The sequence below is a fragment of the Pezoporus occidentalis genome, unplaced genomic scaffold, assembly GCF_034315485.1.
Source record: "Pezoporus occidentalis ecotype Australia unplaced genomic scaffold, CSIRO_AGI_Poc_V1 ctg124, whole genome shotgun sequence".
NCBI classification, from domain to species: domain Eukaryota; kingdom Metazoa; phylum Chordata; class Aves; order Psittaciformes; family Psittacidae; genus Pezoporus; species Pezoporus occidentalis.
The window spans coordinates 684,077-707,966 of NW_026913038.1; the positions used below are offsets into that span (position 1 = coordinate 684,077).

The 23,890-nt window shown below is 37.7% G+C and overlaps 1 protein-coding gene across 2 annotated transcripts in view; it reads right to left on the reverse strand.

Moving 5' to 3' along the window:
* Window positions 1-2,615: 2,615 nt before the first annotated feature.
* CLINT1 (clathrin interactor 1) overlaps window positions 2,616-23,890 on the reverse strand; it is a 50,921-nt gene continuing 29,646 nt past the window's right edge. Inside the window, exons 5-11 of one of the 2 annotated variants that reach the window (XM_062607517.1) lie at window positions 23,417-23,581; window positions 19,896-20,070; window positions 14,972-15,209; window positions 14,391-14,472; window positions 5,778-6,073; window positions 4,857-5,061; window positions 2,616-4,372 (exon numbers count right to left, since the gene is read on the reverse strand). In XM_062607517.1, the coding sequence (XP_062463501.1) occupies window positions 4,011-4,372; window positions 4,857-5,061; window positions 5,778-6,073; window positions 14,391-14,472; window positions 14,972-15,209; window positions 19,896-20,070; window positions 23,417-23,581 (1,523 nt within the window). In that variant the 3' untranslated portion in view covers window positions 2,616-4,010. The remainder of the gene's footprint in view (window positions 4,373-4,856; window positions 5,062-5,777; window positions 6,074-14,390; window positions 14,473-14,971; window positions 15,210-19,895; window positions 20,071-23,416; window positions 23,582-23,890) is intronic. The other variant, XM_062607519.1, reaches the window with a different exon arrangement.

Here is a 23,890-nt window from a genome sequence, read left to right on the forward strand (position 1 = left end):
TCCCTTCCAACCCAAACCATTCTATGATTCTGTACTTAAGTTTCCAATTCTCTCCTTCATACTTTTAGTTTTTGTCAGTCAAATCTGTCAGCAAGTAGGTGGAGCTGTACAGTAAGTGACTCTTCACTGTGCTGACAGTTCTGAGTACTAAGCAAAAAGAAAGAAGTTTTCCTTGCAAATGTTTTGCTTAAAATAAAGACTTTTACTTTGGTCAGTGACCATTCTGGAATAAAACCTGGGGGGGGAAGAAAAAAGGTATTTAAAAAAAAAAAAAAAAATCACATCTCTATTAAAAGCTTTAATCTGAACCAAGCAATGCTCCTATAAAATGTCATATGCTATAAAAGTATTTACAGTCATGCACAGAGGAACATGGAGGCAATTTTGTAGAGTAACTCCTGGAGCAAAGGCCTCTGAGAATGAAAGTGTCTTTAGATATTTGTTATCCTGTTATAGCTGGTATCACCTTGAGTATACAATGCCTGCCTGCATTATGTAAACACGTCATTGATAAATCCCTCCCCCACCTCCCGTCAGCTCTGTCAGACCGTTCCTACCTGACAGCTATAGCTGAAACAGATGCTGCTATAAATACCCTTGTTTAGCTGGTTTGAGTATAATTTCTTTTGTAGAACATGGTGGATGCTCCAGTTAGCACTGAACTTGCACCTGTGCTGGAATTTATTACTCCGTTGTACACAACAAGATGCATTTTTTAAATGATGATATAAAACACACACACAGGGGTGGGTTCTGATGCCCCTTTCTCCTCTTCTTCAGTTGAGACATCCTCTACAAAGGATTTAACTAACTGAACTGTTATTCAGTTTACAAGCTGCAGAAGCCAGAGAAGGTAAAATTTACCTCTTATGACCAGTTGGTTCCCTCTATTTGCTCCCTGCAGGCTCCAAACTCTCCTGACAGTTGCTGCTTTTCAGCTCTGTGTGAAAAGATTATTCAACTAAGCTGGCAATGGTTACAAGGCTTACAGTTGGGCTTCTGAACCTCATCGACTTAGGAGACTGACCATGGTAACATAAGCACATGCAGGCTTCTGGGCAGTTCAGTTACAGCCAGACCTGGCTATAAAAATGAAGAAAGGAGTTATATTAGGCAGCAGCCAATAAATGGTAGATCTGTCACTATTCACACAGTAGCTCATTTGTAATTTTACCTTGGATGGTAACTTCTGTTTTTAATATGCTACTTTCCTTATACCTGAAATGTCAGATATAGAAACATTTTATAACCATCTTAAACCAGTTCACTATTGTTTCAAGCAAACACAACCCACTTTATATTTGATCTTTATCTAAAGCTGTAAACCATATTCTGCTAAGCATTGCTGCCTGTGATCATGTCCTTTAAGGGGTGGGGGGGGGGGGGAGAAAGAATGGGATAAAAACTTTCATGCAACAGGCACTAGTCAATGCAGGTTAAAGATACATGGGGAGGCAGCTGGCCTACATGCTGAAGGAATCATTCTGGGTTTTCTTTTCTGATGTTTGTTTTGATTCAAAGGATGTCCTTAGTTCTCATCCACCTGCAGCCAGCCTGCCTGGCTGAAAAAAAAACAACTCTTCTTTTCACACTCCAAACACCCTCCTTTATATATGATATTGATCCATAAGATAACTATGCTAGAGGCAGTAAATCAGTTCAGTACTACAACTGCTCCATAAGCCCATGTACCCTTGACTGAGATATAATGGACACAACCAAAAAGATCCACTGTAAACTGAGCAAGTGTTTTCCACAGGAGTTATTCTAACCCCTGACAAGTATGCTTCTATAATTAATCTCTTGATTGGAAGCTAAATCGCTGGCTCCTTTGAAGAGATGTGAGCAACCTAAACAAGGTTCAACACAAAGCCAACTATTTAACCAGCTAAACTTACCTTAAGGACAACATCATTAACAGACTCACCCTACTCTTCCAAAAACCTTCTAAAGACTAGTGAGAAGCACTTTACCCCTTCAGTATGGCTAAGACAGCAACACTGACTACAGGTTTAGTTTTCCTTGTCACCCATCTACCTCCCCAGGAACGAGCTTTATCCCCACTACAATTTTGCATATATTGAACCAGTTTGAGTCTTCCCAGCTGTTACAATCAGAGGTTTTGAAGATGATTATTCCATATAAGTTTAAAGGTTTCAGAACAGGAACCAGAGCGATCTCTCCTACTCAGCCGTTAAAGCTTGCCTTGATTACTTTGATGTAACAACACTTGAAAGCTCCTATTCTTTGAAACTAATTTAAACACATTGAATTGTTGAAAGATTAAAAACCGCAGTCAGCTAATTACACTCACTCTCATCTCTTATTCAGCAAATGAATCACTTTTCATTACCACTTAGCTGAAGTACATGAATTTCTGCCTAATTAGAAATGTTGTAGATGGAGCATTAGCAAGGCTGGAGCAGGTCAGGATATCTTGCCTGCTTCATTTTTAATTCCTAACAGTAGAGGCAGATAGGAAAGGCTTCAGATAAGAAGTCATTAAACAATTTTAAATTATTTATAAAAATTACTTTGCCCAAATTATAATTATTTTTTTTTCCCCAAATGCTCTCATAAACGTCAAATGGAATGAAAGGAAAAGCAGCCCAACATTGATTTTAATGAACATTTTAATGTTATGTATAACAGAACATTATGAATACAATGGAAACAAAGTTTTATCAATTTAATAATAAAAAAGAAATCCAACATAAGAAAAGGGAGGCAATAAATTTCATACCTATAGTATAGTGCTTATTCTTAACGATGTTCCTGGCTTGTGAATATAACGATGTCTTTGTATTCCAGATTCTAGAATCATGATTCATGTGAACTTAAATGCAGAATTACAGAAGGAAAAACAAAAACCCCCAAAACCTTAATTCATTCTTTTGTTTTCAGTAAATCAGTAAAATCTTTTGACTGCTACAGGTTTCCTTTATTAATATATATATATTTTACTCCTCTATTGGATTCCACAGCTGCTAATGCCATATTTACACAAAAGAATCTGTGCAATAATTGTTGTATAAAAGCCAAGATCCAATGCTGCTGGGTTAGGTGGGTTTGTAGAATTACATAATTGAAGTGTAATTCACCTTTACTGGTTTTGTCATTATGCAAAATAAAGTGTTTTTTTTGCCTTTTGATTGCTGCTGCTGCCCTAAGCCAGTGGCTCCACAAGGATACTGGTGGTACAAAGGATGCTAAGTGCCACTGTAAAAGAACTGCAAGAAAGTCCATTTTCTGAAAGGAAACCTTCCAACAGATCTTGGATAAAGCTTTTCCCAGACTTGCACTGGATATCAGTTATAACATTAGAAGCATGTTAAGACCCCAAAAATCTTGATCACCAAATTGCTGAGAGAGGATTTTTACAATAAAAATTTGGGTATCATAGCAGTGTGGCTGGAATATTAGCAAAAGTATATATACATTCCAGGTCCCTTGGAATTAGCCATAATCACATATGTAAGCCATTTTTTGGACAAAAATATATATTCTTATAAAAAACTGATCCTAGTACTTGAGTGACTTCAATTGTGGACTCTCTGTGATAGTAAACGGAATGATCCAATTATGACAAAGCGATCAGGGAGAGGGGGGAAAGAAAGTCAAGCTCTTCAAGAAAAAAGAAAGGTATAAAATTAGATTCAAACATTGTTACCCAAACCCCATTTCCAGCCTTCCATCAAGCCTCAAAGTTAAAACTGGTTCTTCTACGTAGGAAAGGTTTTTGATGGTCTCAATAGAAATTAGTTTGCAAAATCATCTAACATGTTCCTTAGAAGAACCTTTCACCTCTCCAGAATCTGAACACTAGTTATTGAACACTTAGAAAATAGCTTTTGGTTCTTTATGTAGACACTTTAACTGATAAAAGAAAATAAAAAAAAAGCAGTATTGATCAGTGTTTTCCCTTCCCCAGCTATATTTGTGCAGCTAAAAATCCTTCATTCCATCTGCCCATGTATTAATTTTCTTTTATTTGATTTATTTTACAATCTTTATTTGCTAAAATTGGCAAAATTTGCAAAGGCATCTTGCTTGGGTTGTACAGTCCCAGGAGTCAGAGAGGTCATAGCAATATTGGGTATTCCCATTCCTATTGTGCCCGTCAAACCCATTCCTGTAGCTAACACTCCCATGTTCATGTTCATTCCCATCATTCCCTGGTTCATCATAGGCGTGGGTCCCATGGAGGTCATTCCCATCGTACCTGACATCACACTGGGCATTCCCATCCCCACAGGAATGGGCCCTCCCATCAATGGGCTTGTCTGGGGTCGGACAGGCGTTATGCTCGGTGGAGAACTGAGGTTCACGGCTGCGAAGTTTTGAGTCATGACATTCATAGGTTGTTGTGTATCTGCAAAGAAGAGAATAAATGCAAAAATCATTACCCAGAATCTGATGCTGAAGGTGCTCATGTATTTTAAGTAACTTATGTAGTAACTGCTGTGAAGAAAGATTATGATGGCCAAAAATGTGAAATGTGGCTATTTCACTTGTGTGCCTGCTTTCTGTGTGAAGACTCAGATAAGTTTTGTGAGAGTTTTAAGTAGCCTTTTATAACAATACACACTACTATGCATATTCTAGAGATCAGGAAGCCTGAAATCAAGATGCAGCAATGGTACAAACTCTATAGTAAAAACATGCACAGGTAACAGCTTCCTAGCATATCAGTCTCCATTTAGAAAATACCATGTGTGTTAGAACCATTGCAACGGTTTAAGAAACAATTACGACTAACTGTAGGAAAACAGTAATTTTCAGAACACCCCATCTCAAGGACAACCTGCTAAACACATACAGGACTCTGCATGCAAAACAGTGCAATAATTACTTACTTTGTTGCTGCATCATGGTATTAAGTGATGGCTGCTGGGGTTTGGAAGGCTGCATCCCAGGTACTAAATTGTCCAAACTGATATTTACACTGGGATCTGACCAAGTTGAGGGTAGAGTTTTGCTTGCATTCTTCTGGACCATCTCTGTGCTTGCATTATAAAGAGTGTTAGGCTTCGGCATCATAGTGTGCACGCTTTGCAGAGGCTAGGAAAGAAAAGTTTGTTGGGATCTGCTTGAAATAACTTACCAACAGGAATCAGAACTAAACAACAAGTAATAGCAACAAAACAATAAAAAGCCAATGAGATTTTTAGCCATGAAATCAAGCTCTTCCAAAGCAGTATTTCCATGTGCTGTTATGCCATCAGAGCACAATATCTTCTAAGCTAGCATTAAGCTCCTGTATCAGTATGTGGAATGACAGTGATCATTTGCAGTCAAGTTCTGAACTCAAGACATACTGACTTTTTTTCCTCCTAACACCAAATTGACCAGTTACGGTTTCCAAGAAACACTCTCCACTGAAGCAGGCACTTCTGTGTTTTGGAGAACAGACCAGTCCTCCCTTCCACCTACTTGAGACTGGAAACCTGTAACATCTGTGGAGGATGGCTTTAAGGTTTAAAATATGAGCCTAGTCTTTCCCAACAAAGCAGCAACACTTCATAGAGCAATGAAGACCCCTTCAGAGAAGACTAGCTTAAAATAGGCTTTTCAATGACATCTGAAACCTTTTCTTTTTAGGAGGCTGCTCAAACATTTTTGGGCAAAACTTTCTTACAAAATAATGACCACAACATCCAAGCCACTAGGTATGGGTTCCAGGAGCGGAACGGATTCATTTTCAATGTTGTGGTTAAGGAGAAGGGAAAAGATTAACTGAGGAAGGTCATTAGCAAACCATACAAATAGCAGCATACCTGTGACCTTGACATGGGTAAACTGATACCTACAGCATTGGAGGTCATCATACAGAAATTAATACTCTGAGAAGGCTTCATGGTTGTCTGAGGGGGGCCCATCAAATCAAAAAGATCAGTAGAATTTGAAGCAGTTGGAGACTGGCTTGAAGCTGTCTGTGGGCTACCGAAGAGCTCTATAGCTGGTTGCTGTGCTGTGCTGCTGAAGAGCTCTCCAGCTGAAGCACTGGGACAAGGAGAAGCTTGGTTGAAGGCACTCCAGTCACCAAAGTCTCCATTTCCACTTGTTGCTGTACCTGAAGGCAAGGCCACAGTGTGAGAGGAAGACAGAGAGAAGGCAGGCAACAGACTTCAAGAAAGGAACTGAGCAAATGCCATATTCCATGAACTGAAACAAATGAGAGTCGATCTGTGTCCGTCCACATTAACATCTGCAGGTAGAACCTCCATCTGGACATCATTCCTTCTCATGAATATTCCAACAGTTTTAACAAGGTAGCAAAGGAAATATGAAACACCCATGCACAGAAAGTAGAATGATGTTTGATAACATGTCACCTGTGGATGCAAGACAAGCAGGGACAAGTTTTCTTTAGCTGAAACACAACTGAAAGCGAACTTAGGGGTAGATTGGAGGCTCTAGTCAAAACAATGCCTAGAACTTTGATGATACTTATTTCCTGAGAGTACAGTTATCAGGAATGAACTACTTGATAAAGCAAATTCCTTCATGATAAAGCAAAGACAACTACTTCAAACTTTGGTGTATACAATTAGTACTTTGTATAAAACAATGCTGAGGGGAATAAATCCCAAAACTTTGAAAGCAGATTGCCAGGAAATTCTTATTTGAAGTGATAAGGAATAATTTCTTCCCATCCCATGAAGTGCTCATGTAAAACACATTAAGTTTTCTAAATTTGATTCATGAACTAAATGCCTTGGCTTGAAGCAGAAATGCAATCTTGTATCTAGCAATTCTTTCAGCAGAAGCTTTGCTGAACTCTTAGTTCATCACTTAAGCTTTGTTTCATTTCAATATACCAGGACAAGTATTTAAATCAAAACACAGCAATTTACAGCTCTCTCTGTATCGTACTGCAAAGAGCCTAACAGTATAAGCTGTTTGTAGACAACTCCAAGGGTACCTATTTCAGGATCACAGATGTCCAGAGACACAAACCAGTGAACTGAGAACATGTCATACCCTTTGAGACAAATGGGAGGAGATGTTATCCCCCTTAAACCCACATGTTTTTCTATTAACAAGAAAAGGGTTACTGTGATAGGGGAAGAAAAGCTTACAAAAACATATACAGCGGATGCTAAAAATAAAGCAAAACCATTTACACAGCTCTCATTGCTACACAGTGAACCATGTTCGAAGTTTGGGCCATTGTACAGGTCAGCTTTTCTACTATCTCACTGATATGCTTTTAGTACTTCCGCTTCAGATGTTACTTCAAAGTAACATCATTGCTATACGAAATGAACTTTGAGTTCTAATGAACAGCTAAATCACCCTTGAATTTCCTTCTATAAGCAAATGAAGACTCAAATGGAAAGCAGGGGCAGATGAATCTAGTGTCAGTTGCTGCTTCCTATCCTACACAATGCTAGTTCTGTAAGGGCCATCCACAGCAATTTTCTACAAATGTATTCTACCCACTCAGAAGGTAACTGCAGCAGTCTTTCACACTCCTTGTAAGTATTCATCAAAATTCACCTTCAAGCTTTAGTCATCTTTATCTTTACCAATACATTAGAATTTAAAGAACAGTAGGAGAGTAAATCTGTTCAGAGAATCCAAGTATTGCCAACAACTTCAGTGCATCAAGTGGACTAATATTCATTAGCTTAGGGCCCTACTAGAACATTTGCTTTGATCTCTCTCACAAAGAGGGGCTATATTAGAATGTTTCAATTAGTATTACATATTAAAAATTAAAACCTACTTTAAATATTCCTGATAGATAAGTAAATGCTGAGTGTGCTCCTTCTGTGTTCAGACCTGTGCACAGAGCACCAATAAAGGAACTGGGGGTAAAAGGGATGAGGTTTTGCCCCTTCAGTAGAACTTCAAAGATGATTAATCAAGAAGGAAAAGATTTCTAGAGGGGCTTACGCTGTTCAGGAATGATTAATCATTTCACAAGACTCCTTGTCCCTTGCATAATGGTGATTGGAATAGATTAATCATGTTAATGCAGATAAAGGATTGTATCAATTTAGACTGTATTAACACAGAAATTATTTGCATAGTAGGCGGCTTTGTGTTTGGAAAACAACTTGGTTTTGACTAGGAAAGCCTGTAGAAAAATCAGAGCAGTTTTTTCCTGCCAAGCAAATTAAAGGTGTACTAACTAACCCATGCCTAGTGCAGCCTTCCCAAAACAGCAAAGCAACAGAAGAGATATAAGCATTCTGACTAAAAGCTGGCTGGCAGGGAGATTTGCTGATCAACTTCTTTGCTATTCTTTTCTTATTTTGGACTTAATTCTAAACCCTGGCTGAGAACCCCCAGCCAAATACTAGTACTGCTCAAATTAACTTCACAAGAGACAGCCAGCCAGCTCCCTTTACCCCACGTTTGTTTGCAGCATTGTTTTGTCTTGGGTAGCACTGCAGGCTCCCACAAACACTCCACCAAAAGGAAGATGATTGCTTTAAGTGCCTTCCCAGTAATATTTTTTTTCCCCAGTCCAGTTTTAAGGGAAACATGTTTCAGATGGTGGCCATGCGTATGGAATAGCTTGTCTGTTTACAGGCAAAATGGCTGTGCATGCACTGAGCCAACTGTATGGATACTCGACAGCTCTAAACATGCAAGGCCCAACCTGAGTGCTGTTCCAACAAGCATTACTAAAATCTTGCTTTTGTGATTGGCAGGAACTTCTTCATGCCTGACTTAAGACCTAGACATCCTTTATCTAACAGGCTTCTCCTAAAGGGGAAAAAGACTGTTTCATATTCTTATTTAGCCAACCTGAAATACAGTGTTGGTCAACTTCGTTCGCATATGCATATACGCAACTTCAAAAGCCATCAGTGAGGTTGTATTGCATACAGAAGGCATAACTCAACTAAATTCCCCTCCAAAATACTAAGGTTTCCAAGAGAAACCCAGACATCACTGGAAGCTTTGCAAATCGCCTGTCTCAGGCTCCCCTGGTTATGCCATCTCACATGGCCAACATAATTGTGTGTCTCTAAACAATGACATGTGGGAGCTAAGGACATCTTTAAAGACTCTTATTTTTCTTCCATGAGTAGGCTGCTATATTCCCTTGAACCTGATACCAGCTTTTGTTTTGTTCAACTTATCCTTTTAATTTACTGTACTGCCCATACCATCAAAATTCAAAGCAATGGACCCTCTGCATATGTCTGGAAACTATATAGACAGCAGCACAAAATCCTTCTGAGAACTTTTCAGTTCAGAGTTATCAAAAGCAAGCAAACCACACCATCAAGCACTTCATGCAAGTCTTTATCCCACCAAAGTCTTTTTATCCCACCTGACCAGCTACCTTTTATTTATATAATACCTACCTGTATCTGAAAGATCTGTAACCTCTTAGTGGAAGTATCAGAAAATGGCTGCTTTTTATTACAGATAAAATAGTTGAATAATCTTGCAGATAACAGTGGGAAGACTGAGCATTAATAATGTGAATGGTCCAATCACTACAGACAATTTTCCAATCATTTTTGAAACACAAATACCATCCTCTTGAAGCTTTCATTACTGTGGAACTCCAATTAATCCAGCTCCTTCCCCACAGCTCAGAGTGGGATGTGCTAGGCTCCTTCTTAATTGCTTAGTGAGCACTTCAGACAGGATTTAGACCTACACTTGGTTCATTTCAGGCTCTACTTTCCCACTCCAGAAGGTACATCACCTTTCAGTGTATTTCAAAATTAGACTTGGAGATACATTTCAAGTCTTATTACATACTTATATTATTAATGAACAGGGATATATTTGTAACTCCTACTAACATTTTCTGAAATACAGTTAACAAAATGTTTTAGGTCCAATGTGCCATGTGCTGTGCGAACAGTAGGTATCTTCCTTACTCAATATAGCACTTGTGGTCCAGTTACATAAACACAGTTTGCTCTGGAAAGGGAAGTGACTTTCAATAATACCATGTGGCATCTCTTTGCCTCTTTCTGCCCTTAAACCACAATTCAATCTGTAAATTAAACCTACCTTGCGACGATAGGAAACTTGCTGAAGCAGCAGCTGAACTAAAATCAGCAAATCCCCAAATGGGTCAGTTGATCCACCCAGAAACAGAAGGAAGCCAAATGCTGTTACACGATTGTGCAAAGATCCATTGCAACAACTTTGTGTGGGATTTATAAAGAAAAGCTGTTGTGTATTTGGCACAATGGATTTATTGATTCTGCTCTGTAAGTCAGTGCTGGTTTTCCTGTTCATCCCCATCCTATATTTATACAACAATAAACTGGATTATTTCCAACTGCCTTGCAGATCCTGCCATTTTGTTTTCATAGGGAAGACCTAAAATACACAAGTTTTTGCTATCTCTAAAAATAGATTTAGAGAGATTAACAGGTTTTTAACTAGTGAGGGGTGCTACTAGTTTGGGAGTTTGTAGAATTATGACTTTGGAAGCATAATACATACAAATAAAATGTTCTTATTGTAGGAAAGTTAATTTATTATGCTTATTGTGAAAAATTATGTGTTGCCTTATATTTAGTTTTTGTGTTACTTAAAGCATGAATGATTCTGCAGTGATCTTGAGTTGGGATTTCAAGGACAGAGCTAGCATTTGTGTTCATTTTTTTATAAGTTTGCTTCCTTTCTGCAGCAGGAACATTAAGCTTTCCTACCAGACGTTTGTATGCCGCATATAAATTATTAACTTCTGAATACAGTAGAGTAACAATTTTTCACTTAAAAAAATATAGCCAAGGTATAAAACCAGAAGAAAGATCTAAGAACCATACTGTAAAGCTGCTATTAAAAAAAAACATAAAAAACAGTTTACAAAAAACAAATCATCCAATAATTGTTGATATTGCTTGTAAGCAGGTATTCCACTGACCTGAGAGACCTAAGAGAAGTTGACCTTAATAGTTTGTCCTCAAAGATTTCACCTCCAAGCAGTTCCACCCTTAGAAGAAGCTGCAGCAGTTCAATTATTTTGCTTTTAGTGTTATGCGTACATTATATAGGTTACATCACAGCTGCTTAGCCTGCAGTGCTTAGAAACTAGCCAGGTGGGACTGGAACATCTGTGCTGCACTCAAACACCACCAGGGACAGCTTCCAACATCTGGTGCCATTTCTGAATTGTCTTATTGCTGCAAGACATTCTGCCCCATCTGCTACTCTCAACTGGGTTAATTAAACTAGAACCATCTCCTTTTTAATAAATGGCTAGCAGTAATAAAAGGAACCATTCACTTTCTAATACATGTGTACTTGTTTTTCTTTTTAATGTTATTTTACTGTAGATACTGCCAGGAAGGCAACTGTTCATATCCAAGGGGAAACGTCTTTTCTTGCTGAGCGTGTAGCATATGATAGAAGACATGAGATGGGAATGCAAGGATGGTCTCTGAATTTTCAGAAACACAGCACTACTGAAAACCTTTTACAACTTTTTCAAGAGGGAGAAGATTTCACACAAAGTGAAGAAATTTCTTCAAGACAAATTCTGAAGTGATCTAATAAGCATCTTACATATATTTATATACAAGTTTTATACTGACTGCAACCTGAGACGGAAAAGGCTAACACAAGCCTGTGAAACATCAAGCCAAAACCATTTTCTGATCATGTTTACTCTGCCTACTGCAATGAACATTTTCAACTCTCCTTTTTCAACACGTGTACTTACAGAGTTCAGAACAGGTTAATGGTTTGAGAGTTTCTGTGCAGAATTAATGTCACAGACAGCATACTCTCAACCACATCCTCAAAAAAAAAATAATAATAAAAAAAAAAAAATCAACGCTCTCGTGTGTGCCCGTTATCCTGGGCCGTATGACAAAGTATCTAGGGATTAATTTAACTTTAAAAATGAACTAGGTTCAATCCCAAAATAACCCCTTAACAATTTCAGTCAACTTTTCCTGCTCCTCTACTGCCTGTTTTCAAATGATGCTGAATTCCAGAGAGAGGCGACAGAGCTTAAACTGAATGCTGTAAGTCTATAAAGAAAGGTATCGCCAGCCAAGATTAAAGAACCTCATCTCCTAACACTAAAATGGTACTTCCAGAAAGTCTAACCACAGATTCTACATCAACTCAGATTGTTCCTTTATGGTAACCAATCACCCCATCTCATGTACAAATTGTGCTGCTTTAGTAATGTGTAACACCCTCCCCCCAAAGCCTCACCAACCTTCTTCCACATCTCTGCACCTGAAAATACACAGATAAGCAGATTCAGAGTTCCCTGAATTCACATGACTTCCCTGCCAGTTCCTTCACAGGATAGATCAAAGGCTGCATTTGACCCTTTCCCTGTGTCTTGCCTGACACTGGGAATGTTCCCACACCCTGTGCTGCAAGGAACAGTGGTCGTAACAAGTGACCTGCACGTGAAGGACAGTGCTAATCTTCTCAACATGAGCTATCCTCAAAGATTCCCATGCGAGATCTGTCACTACAAATGAACCCTTTCCATCTGCCTTCCCAGGTCAGCAAAGAGGTTATTTAGCAGGACCAGCTGGTAATATGCCTCTTCTCAATACCATTTCCAAATGCTGCTTTGGAAAGAGAAGAAAAAAGGCAAAAAGAAAAAAGGCTTCCTACACCAAAGAACCAAACTGATGAAAGATTCAAATACACTATAATATGGAAGCTGCCACAGTTCTGTTTGAAAAATAGGAAGGTTCACTTTGAAGTGGAAACATCTATTCTTAATGTGATTTAATTTATATACATAAAAATAAAAACATTTTATATATATATAAATAAACAAAAAAGGCTCCAGTATATTTTCCTGCATTAACTGCATAGAAGTTTCAGTACGGATTTGGGGTAGTGGTTCTGATCCAGGATCTTAAAATTCCATAGCATTGTAGTAACTCCAGCATACAATGAACACCTTTGTATATGAAGCTGATAAAATAGATACAAATGCAAAGTAAGTTGTTCCTTAAATATGAGGGGATTTGTGCATAAAAGCACAGATGCATGAAATGACTTTTATTTCTTAACCATTAGGAATTAACACATATTTCAGACCAGATATATAAAATGTATCTATTTTCCAAAAAAACTAAGAGTGAATAAAGTTTTTAAGATCTACCAGAAATAAGAAAGAAAATATTAAGACAGATTCCTGATACTAAATTACCATGACAATTTCCCACCCATTCAACTGAGTTCTGATGTATTTTATATTCTATTAAATACTTTCAGAGGTAGCATTTTGGTAGCCAAGTGATGAAAGGAACTGTGTCATACACTACTCATAATACTGGCTTTTTTTAATACATTATAATAAAAATACCTAGTGTGATACACTACAGGAGTTCCACTACAATACCCCCAGAAGCAGCATCACTTCAGACAGAAGTAAGAGTAGTCTTTGCATACACATGAACACGGCTACCCTGCCACACAAGGCCTCCAGCCATTCTGGATTGTGATTTTTTTTGGCACAGCCTCTGTGACTGCATATTATCTTTAAAATAGAAAATGAGGCTGAGTATCTCTCATTCCCAAGATGCACGCATATGCTTCTACAACCAATGTGACTACGATCTAAGTTGCTTAGTGCTAATGAAGTTACATGAAACATTTCTATCTATAAAAATGCACATGCTCGTATTTTATTTGCTTTTCAGTGTGATCTTTAAATAAAAATTCTCTCCCAACTGTGCCACTAGACTGTAAGTGCATGAAAATCCTTTTCTAAGCTATGCTAGCCACAATCAAATCTGTCAATACAGAGAACCTGTAAGCACAACAAAGCACTTTAAAGTTACAGGTTTTGAAAAGTAAACCACCAAACCCCTGAACTCCTTTATCAATCCTGCATGCAATACATTAACATTTAAACGTACTCCTGAAAAGAAACTGCATTTTGAGAGCGTAACTCCTTGTGAAGGTTAATGGACTTAAAATTTAACTGCGTGTTTACTAAGTGAAGGGACATGTTTTACAATGAGTAATTTTACTTTTAGGTAGCAATGTCTTTTTTGGTATTAGGGTTGGGATCAACCAAGTGCCAAAACAAAATAAAGAAACAAGTTTGCCATATACTTTAGATGAAAGCTTATATGAAGATCATCCATCTCCAGCTGCCTAGCCTTTGAATTGCACTAGGAGAAATGTCTGAATGTGAATGGATTGCATTTGCTTTTAGAGTTAATTATAAATGTATTACAAAGACAGTTTCTGACAGACTGATCTGACAATTAATCTTTGTGCTGCTAACATTTATTGGTCCCATGCAATAGCACATACACTACCCCTGCCACGAAAGATTTTAGGCAGCTCTAAATTTTTTGAGTATTCATTTCTCAATTTACCTACTACTCTATCAATATATCAAACAAGCTTATCCTCAGAACTGGTTCAAAATATGCATTACGAAAATAAAGCCAAGACATGCCTACCTGCTGAAACTGGCTGGCTAGCTCCATCAAACAACAGATCAAGCAGGTCATTGGATGACTTGCTGCCAGAGGGTACAGAAGCCTGAAGAAGAAATAACACAACAGATCTCATCTCATGATGTCATTACTCATCCTACATGACTCTGAGAAGTTTTCTGTGGCTTTGCGGTTGTTTTTTGTTTTCTGGAGAGATGGCAGATTTATCTTTGAAGGCAACAATCACTGAAACGTGGCTAAGCCTAAAACCAAATACTGACAAGCCAGTGACTCAGGTTTCTTTTATCATAACTGAAGAATTTGTTAAGTGTGATGGTTCAGATAATCCTTCACATTTCAGGCCAAGATTGTCTTTTTGCTTTTCTGGAGAGAGTACACCATGGTAGTGACTAGATTTTAAAAATTCTGCATCTTAAAGCAAACAATTAATTATAATCAAATGGTTCCACAGCCTTTGAAAGCCCCAACTAAACATTTTTGAAGGGTGTATAACAGAACTTATACCCTAAACTAGAAACTGTCTCAAAGGTCAGAAGAAAACTGTTTCCAAAATCATGTTTTATTGTGCTCTCTTATGGTCTCACCTTTGCTGTAGGCTGTGCAGTATGAGCATCAACATTCTGTTCTGGACTCACTTTATCTCCTGTATAATGTGCTGCTGCTCCCAAGTCAATTGTTTTTGAAGGATTTGCTGTGCGTTTGTGTCTGATGGTAGTTTCTGTAGCTTGTGTAATATGAATGTGTTTTGTTGTCACAGTCTCTTCATCTTTAAACTCAGCTTTGGGAGATTTACCTCGTCTTGATTTTTCTTCATCACTGTCACTAGAAAAACAAAAGCAATAGAATACCACTTGTGACTGGCTTCTCAGTTAACTCTGTAAACATTTGGCTTAAGCCACAAGAATTTTGGTTACTGTAGTTCCTTGTAGCAATGATTCATAATGAAAATATTGCTTCTTCCTACATTTGAGAAAGGAAACACTTTACCCTTACCTAATGCATCAACATGACATGGCATGGCATTACACCTACTGTACAAAAGGGATGAAGAAAAGAAAGTTATTTTGTTATACACTGACTGCAAGTCCACAGCAAAGGATAATAGGAAATCAGTGTTTAAATCCAGAACATTTAATTACCTTCTGACAGGAACTCCTCCACATATTATATAACACTTCAGTAACAAGAACCTAAGTTGGCGGATCTGCTCTGTACTTACACCAAGAGACAGAATGCAGTGAACCAAACACAGGTACTACCATTTGGATTTCAAGAATTCCATTGCAGTGATATTGATCATTTTCTATCTCAGAACACACATTCTTAAAACATAAAAGAACAAAAGTGTCACTGCTTCAGGTGAAAACTTTTTAGATGCTACTGCGTGGTATTTGTTCAATCTGTTACATTTTCTGCTTTTGTATTTTAAGTCTTTCACAAACAAATCAATTGACACCCCCCCCCCCAACAGTCATGTTACCGTCAAGGTAAGATTTGTGCATAACAGTGAAAACTGCTTTAGAGAAAGCTTAAATTTATTGAAACGTATTTTGAAATAGTAATTCCCTTAGCAATAGAGTTGAAAGTGGAAGGGTTTTTACATTTTAATAATGCATTAGAATACTAAACCTGCAAAATTTAAGAAAGAGTGTCCCTCTGTCAGTGGGAATATGACAGTAACTGCAGTATACTCTGGAGGGTAGCCTTTGTTCTCTATTAACAATAGTGGGCTTCTTGGAATACATTGTGTGTGTCATTTCCTCTATGCATATTACCTACTCGCCACTGGGGATGGCTCAATTCATTAACATCAGTGAATATAAATGCTCTCTCCCTTTTTAAATCTTTTATTTGTAAAAGAAATACATCACAGCTGCTGGCCAGCCAAGTGACTACTGGCATTTTCTTGAGCCAGCCTTACATGGACAAGTGAGCTCAAATGGCATCTCCTAACCTCATCCTTCCAAAGCACTTCAACCCTGACTTGCACAACTGTCTCCTGCTGTTTCAGTTCTGGGTTTCTACAGATAGCCTACCTATGTGCACAAATAGAGAGACCACTAGCCTCATTTTCATTTGTGACATCAGGATTTTAACACAAGCTCCAGAGAAGACTGATCTGCACAGTAGCATGGTGTACATGGTACATCCATCCTAAAAGCCTCAGAGAAATGTGGAAAATGTTGCCTTTTAGATGCATGTTGAAAATATCTCAGACCATGCCAATCACAGCTGAGGCTCAGCCCCTTAAAACGTGCTGCAGTGTATCTCTTGTCATTACTACAGAATGTGCCTAGTTCATATACACATTCTGTGGGTTAAGTGTTTGACAAACATCAAAGTCCAATCAATGGGGCTATTGCTACAGAAGTGGTAGAGATCAATCTCACTAATGTAAGAAATGAAAAAAAGTAAGTCTTTGATGATCTACAGCAAAATAAATGTCTAAAAGCTTTTGAGAAAAGAAATTAAATATATATGCCAGAAAGCAGGACAAATATTACTATCCTCAATTTTCTATGACAACCTGTACTGCTTCCAAACTGTCTCATGAGATCCATTCTTTATTTTTCTTTCATGGTCACGTTAACAAAGAAAAAAAAGTACAGATTAATGTTCCCTTTAAATGTGTTTACTGTGCTCACAGCAGTAAATTGCAGTGCTTCACCTGAGAATTGCAGAGCGAACTTAAAACCAAAAATTATAGCTACTGTTGTACAAATAATTAAAAAGACTCCTGTAAAGGAAGTTCATGGTTGCAACTTCCAGAAGTTAAACTCTGGATACATGCTTTTTGCTTTGCCTTAAGGTTTTTGTGGGGTGCATTTTGTGTTTTGAGTTGGGTATTTTTTAACATTCTTTAAGACAATAAAAACAGTTTACTGACCCTGTAACCCTTTACATGGAATTTCTCTTTAAACATGGCTGTTGCATCCTTTTTCAGATGTACTAAAAGCTTTGCTTCCTTTCTATTCCATTACCTGCATCAACCTTTCTGAATAGTGGAGAAACAAGGACTGACAGAGTTTTAAGAATTCTTATGAAGAAAAGTGTAGTGTTTCAGAAGATACTCTGTATACCTGCAGGTATTTTAGAAAATACAACTCCAGCACACAAGGCTTGACTCAGGGCAGCAACTGGTTTATTCACCTAAGAACAAACAAGCACTGTGAAAGAAAAACTGAGATTTTTCCCACCCCATGGGGTATTGTTTCTGGTATTTACTTCCAAGGGGATATATTTCAGGAAAAAAAGAATCCAATTGCCCGACAGTACTAACATTTTTCTTCTCAAGAAAAAAAGCAGACTAGGCTTCTCTCCAGTTAGCTGTGTGAGCTGCACGTCCACTGAAATCTACTGTCAAGCCACCTATAGCACAGGTTAAGCTCTTGGTTACTTCAGGCATTTTTTATTCTCTTCCATGCAAACTACAAGCTTTGAAAGTAGAGTCACAAATCTAGAAATTTGGAAGAGTTCTCCTAATGTGTATATTGGAGGTAAAGATCGTGTCATCCAAATTCCGTTAACCACTGTGAAGATATGCAAGTCATTTATTCTTTGTGCTTCAAGACATTTATTGGCTTTAAGATACTAAAGTAATAATGATTTATAAAGCTATTAAAATAGAAACAACAGAACATACAACAGCAGATTTGCCAGCTGAGCAACTATCACCATTTAGACACTTTTCCAAGGAAAATGGCAACTTAACTCAATGTCATTATATAGCAGCAGCCACAAATAAACTAGTAAATTTCTGGAAGCTTCTTTTGTTTTTTTTAGAAAAACTGCTTAAGTGTGAAAACACAAATGAATGGATTCCATGATGCATTTACAAGAGAAGGTTATGTTGTTGTGAGCTTAAGTCACATGATAGTTAGAATTCCATGTTTCTTTCAGTTTCAACATCTAAATACAATATTCTGTTAATACAACATCAATGAGGTTTGTATTTACAGTATTTTTAAGCATAAATAGACATCCTATAACCTAACAATCTTCTTAGAGCCTTCTGTAGGAAGAAACCCCTTCATTTCAACACTGATAAAAAAATCTTCCATGTTGTCTAATCACCATGCCAAGAGAAGCCACAAGGAAATTTCAGGCTGGCAGCCAAAGCAGTGTTGGAGAAGCCATACTGCTGGATTCCTTCTTATAGCAGGGTAGCCTGCAACTACCCAATTGGTTTTGCTCATGTATGTCCAAAAAAATTTCCTCCTTTTATTTCAAGTTCCGAGTTTATTACTTCCATAAATTAATTTCTAGACAAATACCGCACCTGACAGTTACCGAGCACAAGACCAAGAGCCACTCAGAAATAAAGCAAAGGAAGTAAGATAAAAAATGGCCACTGCATATCGTCTACATGAAATATGGATAGTGAGCTTTCCAGATGTCATGTGACAAGTTGCTTTTGAAAGGTAAGTACAGAAAAGCACACAGCAATATACCATTGTTAAAATTGAAATTGTTTACCTTTCTTCTGATCCCTTCTCTTTGTAGTCTATTGATAGTATGTTCTAAGAGGGAACCCTGATGTGTGCGAAGAATACCAGTTTTATGATTTATTAATGCCCTAGCAAGGACACCACACTCTCCTTTTCTGAGAAATACTACCATTATATTTTGTTTCTGTGCAAAATGGCTTGAATTTTGTAATATATGCACATCTGGGTGTGTGCATGTGTACTTTTTATATACACATACATAAAAATGCATGTGTAATTGCTATCTGAAGATACTCCTATAAAAAAAAAAATTAATCAAATCTCAGTGCAAATTTGAAATTTGTTTTCCAAAAGGGAATTATTGAGCGCTCTCTCTACAGCAATTTCAGATTCTGTTAAGTATGGATTTGATCTCCTCACAGTAAAATTCAATGGACCTGTTGAACTGTAATGTGCAGTTCTTTCTGCAGGCAAAGCAGGGCAGGTTTTCTTCCTTACTGAAGAAATTTAATGGCCAGATGTAACATACAAGTTTCTTGAGGAGGTTCAACTGAAATTGACTTTTTAAATGGTTTTAAATAAGTCACCTTCAGTTTGCAATCCCTGACATCAGCTCAGGGAAAAAGCACTGTGTGAAGGTAGGTCTAAGTAGTTTTACATCTCTCTCCTCTTTCGCACTTCAGCATTCAGAGTAACTGCAGCAGCCTCCAGCTCCTTGCTTCCAGCAGTTCCAGTTCCTTCCAGTGCACTGGTGCAAGGAAGACCACCGAATTGCTGAGACAAGGAAAAGCTTAGGAAATTTCAGCCAAATCCCCTGCTTTGCCAGCAGCTAAGCTAGGGGCAGTAATGGAAGACAGCCAAGAGCAGTTAACCACTGACAGAGCTCCATTATTCCCCAAGGCCAGTAAGGGCTGTAAATGAAGTCCAGAAAGCAGATACTGAACCCAAACATGCTTCCATACAGACAAGAATGAGAGTATTATCACTAATAATTAGCAATGTTGAAGAGCTTTATAATAGCAATTGCCTAGAATAAATTAATGTTAAAATAACTTAGTACCTGCACCTTTCTGGAGAGTCTTCTCTATCTTTCCTTTGGAACTTGCGGATGGTATCATCGATCGTGCTTCCAATTTTGTCGCTCAGCTCACCTAACTTATCACTGAATGGAAAGGCAGTTTTTTTATCCCATTCTTCATCCCATTTTGACTTGGGCTCAGGATCGTATCTTTCACCTGTGTAAGGCATTAAGATAAGCCATATTAAAGATAACAAGAAAAAAAATGCCTGTGGTCTTTCTGGAACCAGTCTCAAGCCCCCCTGACCTACATGCATAAACCTTACAAGTTTTTAAAGCAAACTGAAAGCTCCCACAGTGCTGAATCAACACTATTATAGCAAGGCACAGCATGTAATGCCAATCATTAAGTGGCAGGAATGCAGATTCAAAGACTTTTGTTTATGACAACGATACAATCTTAATGCACTGCACAGCACAGCACATCAAGATACTGCTGGACTCTGCTGGAGAAGCACAAGAGGCAAAGTCAACCCTGGCTGCATAAGCAGCTTATCAGAAACAGGATGTGCCAGTTCTGTAACAGGCACTTAATACATGATATCCCATTCTTGGCCAAGCTGTGTGCTCAGAAGTAAATCAATGTTTTTTTTTATATGTTGACATTCGTGAGCACATAGAAGTGTAGTACCAAAATATGGAAAGATGTAAGTGTGCAACACATAAATTTCTGTTCTTTCTTCTCCACACTGTGAGTGAAAAAACCTTCTAAAGAGAGAAAAAGACAATAAAGCAACTCACCATTTCAGCAGCCACTGAGTACCCTGAGCATCTTTACTAAGCACTGTTACCAAAAAATCAAAAATCTTTGCTCCCCCTAAATGAAGTATTCAAGACATCCATCCATCTTAGCTTAGCAACTAAGTTTTACTTGAAATAAGTATATTTGCTTATTAATCTCATTAATAAAGCTTAAAAGACTTAAGCTAGGTTTATTTATACACACTCAGACAACTTAAGTTTAATTTAAAAGAAAAAACAAAACACTTAACAAAGACTTAACTACCAGAAACACAGTATACATTACTAACTTGTACTGTGATCTTACATCAGAAAATACAGGCATATAAAACAACCCAATATATATTTACTTAAGCTGAGTAATATTTAGTAGCACAAAAGAAGAATGGTGAAAAATTCATTATTTCAAGTTACATGCAAATTATAGTGTAATCTTGATGTTAATTCAATTAAGCCACTTTTAATTAAATGATAGATTCCAGCACTACAAGGTGCAAAATTTGAGCTATATCTGTCCAATACTGTCACATACAGGAAGATGTATTTTCTCACTGCAGATATAAGTGCAAGCCTCCAATGGTATTTGTTTAGATCCATAAAGGATAGGCAAACTTTTACAAAGTAGAGAACCTGTTGCAAATCAGTGAGAGTCAGCGATATCTTTATCACTGAAAAAGAAGATATTGCTAAGAAACATACTGCTGTTAAATGTTGCGGGAGAATAAAATGTCCTTATTTCAGTTCATGCCAAGCTCTCAAGCGTTTTAACATAAAATCCAGTATTAGGTTTCCTCGTGCAACAGGAATCTTGAAGTAAATTAAAAAACCTCAAGAACTTGGTATTTTCAGGACGAAAAGAGCTAAGGAAAACCCTGAAAATACAAGCATTTTAGATTTAAACAACTAGAATTTTCTAGATGACAAGTCTGACCAGGGAAAAGTTTGTTTTATGCCGCTACAAAGATTATTATTTTAACCTTACTCACTGAAGAGATAATTAAAAATCCTTTACTATTAAAACTAAATACAAGCCAACGGAGATATTCCTTTAAATTAAAAAATTTGAATGATAACTAAAGAGCATATGGACAAAGAGTTCTACCCAGCATACAGGGAGACCACGAATGTACAGAGCTAGTCAAAAGATAAGCTCAGTGAAAGAACAGAAGGACACGTACTTAAAGTACAAATGCAGTGACTCACAAGTATTTCTTAGAAAAGAATCACCAGAATTCCAAGCAGGTAGCAAAAGCCTAAAAGAATATAATAAAACTAGACATATCCTGCCATGGAGATAGAGGTTTTCAACAACTGCATATGAGGAAAAGGGAGAACAGAGGAACAAAATAAGTAACCTGTCAAAACCAGAAGAGAGCAAATCTAAATTTAAGGCTCACAGTGAAGAGTAAAAAACATACGCAGCACCAGAGACAGACAGGTGAGGTTTAAATCCTACAGTTACTACTCAGATCTTGTATCAGCCCCTTCTCTCAAAGGGGTCACTGACTAGCAAACCAGAGCCATGTGCCATTGTGACTCTGTGACCCATCCCTTAAGAAAAGCGGCCAAGGAGTTACTCAAGGCAAAGAAAATACAGCTAAACATCTCAAGACTGACAGCTGGATCATGGGTGACATATACTGGGATACATCAGGCATAAAAAAACAGTTCAAGCTCAGATCCCTGCTATACATTATGGCAGGGACTGGGGAGCAAGAAGGAAGCTGAACACTTACATAGTGCTGGTTGTGTGCCTTTATCTAGCCAAGGCTTTCAGGGAAAACTGTGTCCTCTACAAACAGAATCAAGCTGATGGCATTACATCCTCCAAGGCCACGATCCTACAAACACACTATACCGAAGATCCAAATAGTCTAACAGAACTCAATGCACACACGAAGCACACTGGTCACCTCAGCAAAACAGGTGAATTTGTTTCCAAAGCAAGGGGACATCAGGCTACCTGTCAACAGCATTTGGATAGTGGCTTGGTTTTTACTTTTCACTTTGTGCATGAATGTTTTTAAATAAAGGAACTTAGATTTTAAACACACAAACTGAGACACGAACAGCTGTATTGGTAAATTCCTGAAATACAAACTCCACCACTTACAAAGTACTTAGTGCATGCATTTGAAGTCAGATCTGACAGACATCAGAATCCATACAGTTAATACCCAGATATCTTTCAAGTGTCCCAACACTATTACTTGGGAAAAAGTTTAAGGGCATATATCTGTTGTTTCACCCAAACACTATTACTGCCCTAAAAGCCCTAACACAAATTTAAAAAGGTTCTAAAGGAGGTTGACAGGAAGGAGTAGGTGAAGCAATTCTTATGCTGTAGTGGGTGGAAAGTGTCATCACTTTCTAAGACTGACTAAGAAACCCTTACTTACGAGGGCATTTATTTATCTATTTCTGCTACAGCAGCATTCATTTCACAAGGAGACTCTGCCTATGAATAAAAAAGAGACAGCTAAGTTTTGGCTAAGCCAATGCATTGTCATTTGTATAAGTTTATAGTTAGTTTTTAATGTAAAAAGAAAAAAACTAACTTACAAATTTAAATGAATTACTGTAAAAATCTTTATGTGGGGGAAAACGTGCAAGAATTCTTTTATAACAGCAACACTGGCAGTTAAAGAAATATAAAGAAAAAAGCACCTAGAGGAGCATCTTAGAAATTCCTTACATTATTTGTGTTATCCAAGCCAAGTTAAAAGATGGTCAATCCTTGACCAAGAAAGCCTAGTACTCACTGTATCTGAACCCTCCAACACTGTCCGAAGAAACCCCAATGTATTTGTCTTTGTTCTTCTTTGCTTTCTTTCTCTCTTCCCGAAGTCGATCATCATCTTGAGCAAACTCAACCATTTCCTTTACCTTCTGGCGTATGTTTATACCCTGGTCTTTGCCATTTTCATCTGTATAGGTAAAACAGGACAGAGATGATGGATTTGGGGGGGGGGGGGGGGGAAGAGAAAAAAATTAATCAGAGGCAGTAATACCGAACATCAAACTGAGCAATCTGAATTACAGACACAACAGTCAGAGAAACAGCTTATGCTTACTGAGGTCCACTAATTTCTTTAAAAGAGACCGACCAAATATTTTGTTTCAGCACAAATGTTCATCCTTAGATAAATGGATTTTCCTGAACGGTGTATTTAGAAACATCTCACTGCTGCTGAAACATTTAAAAGATTAACAAGAGATTGAAACAGAAATTATAT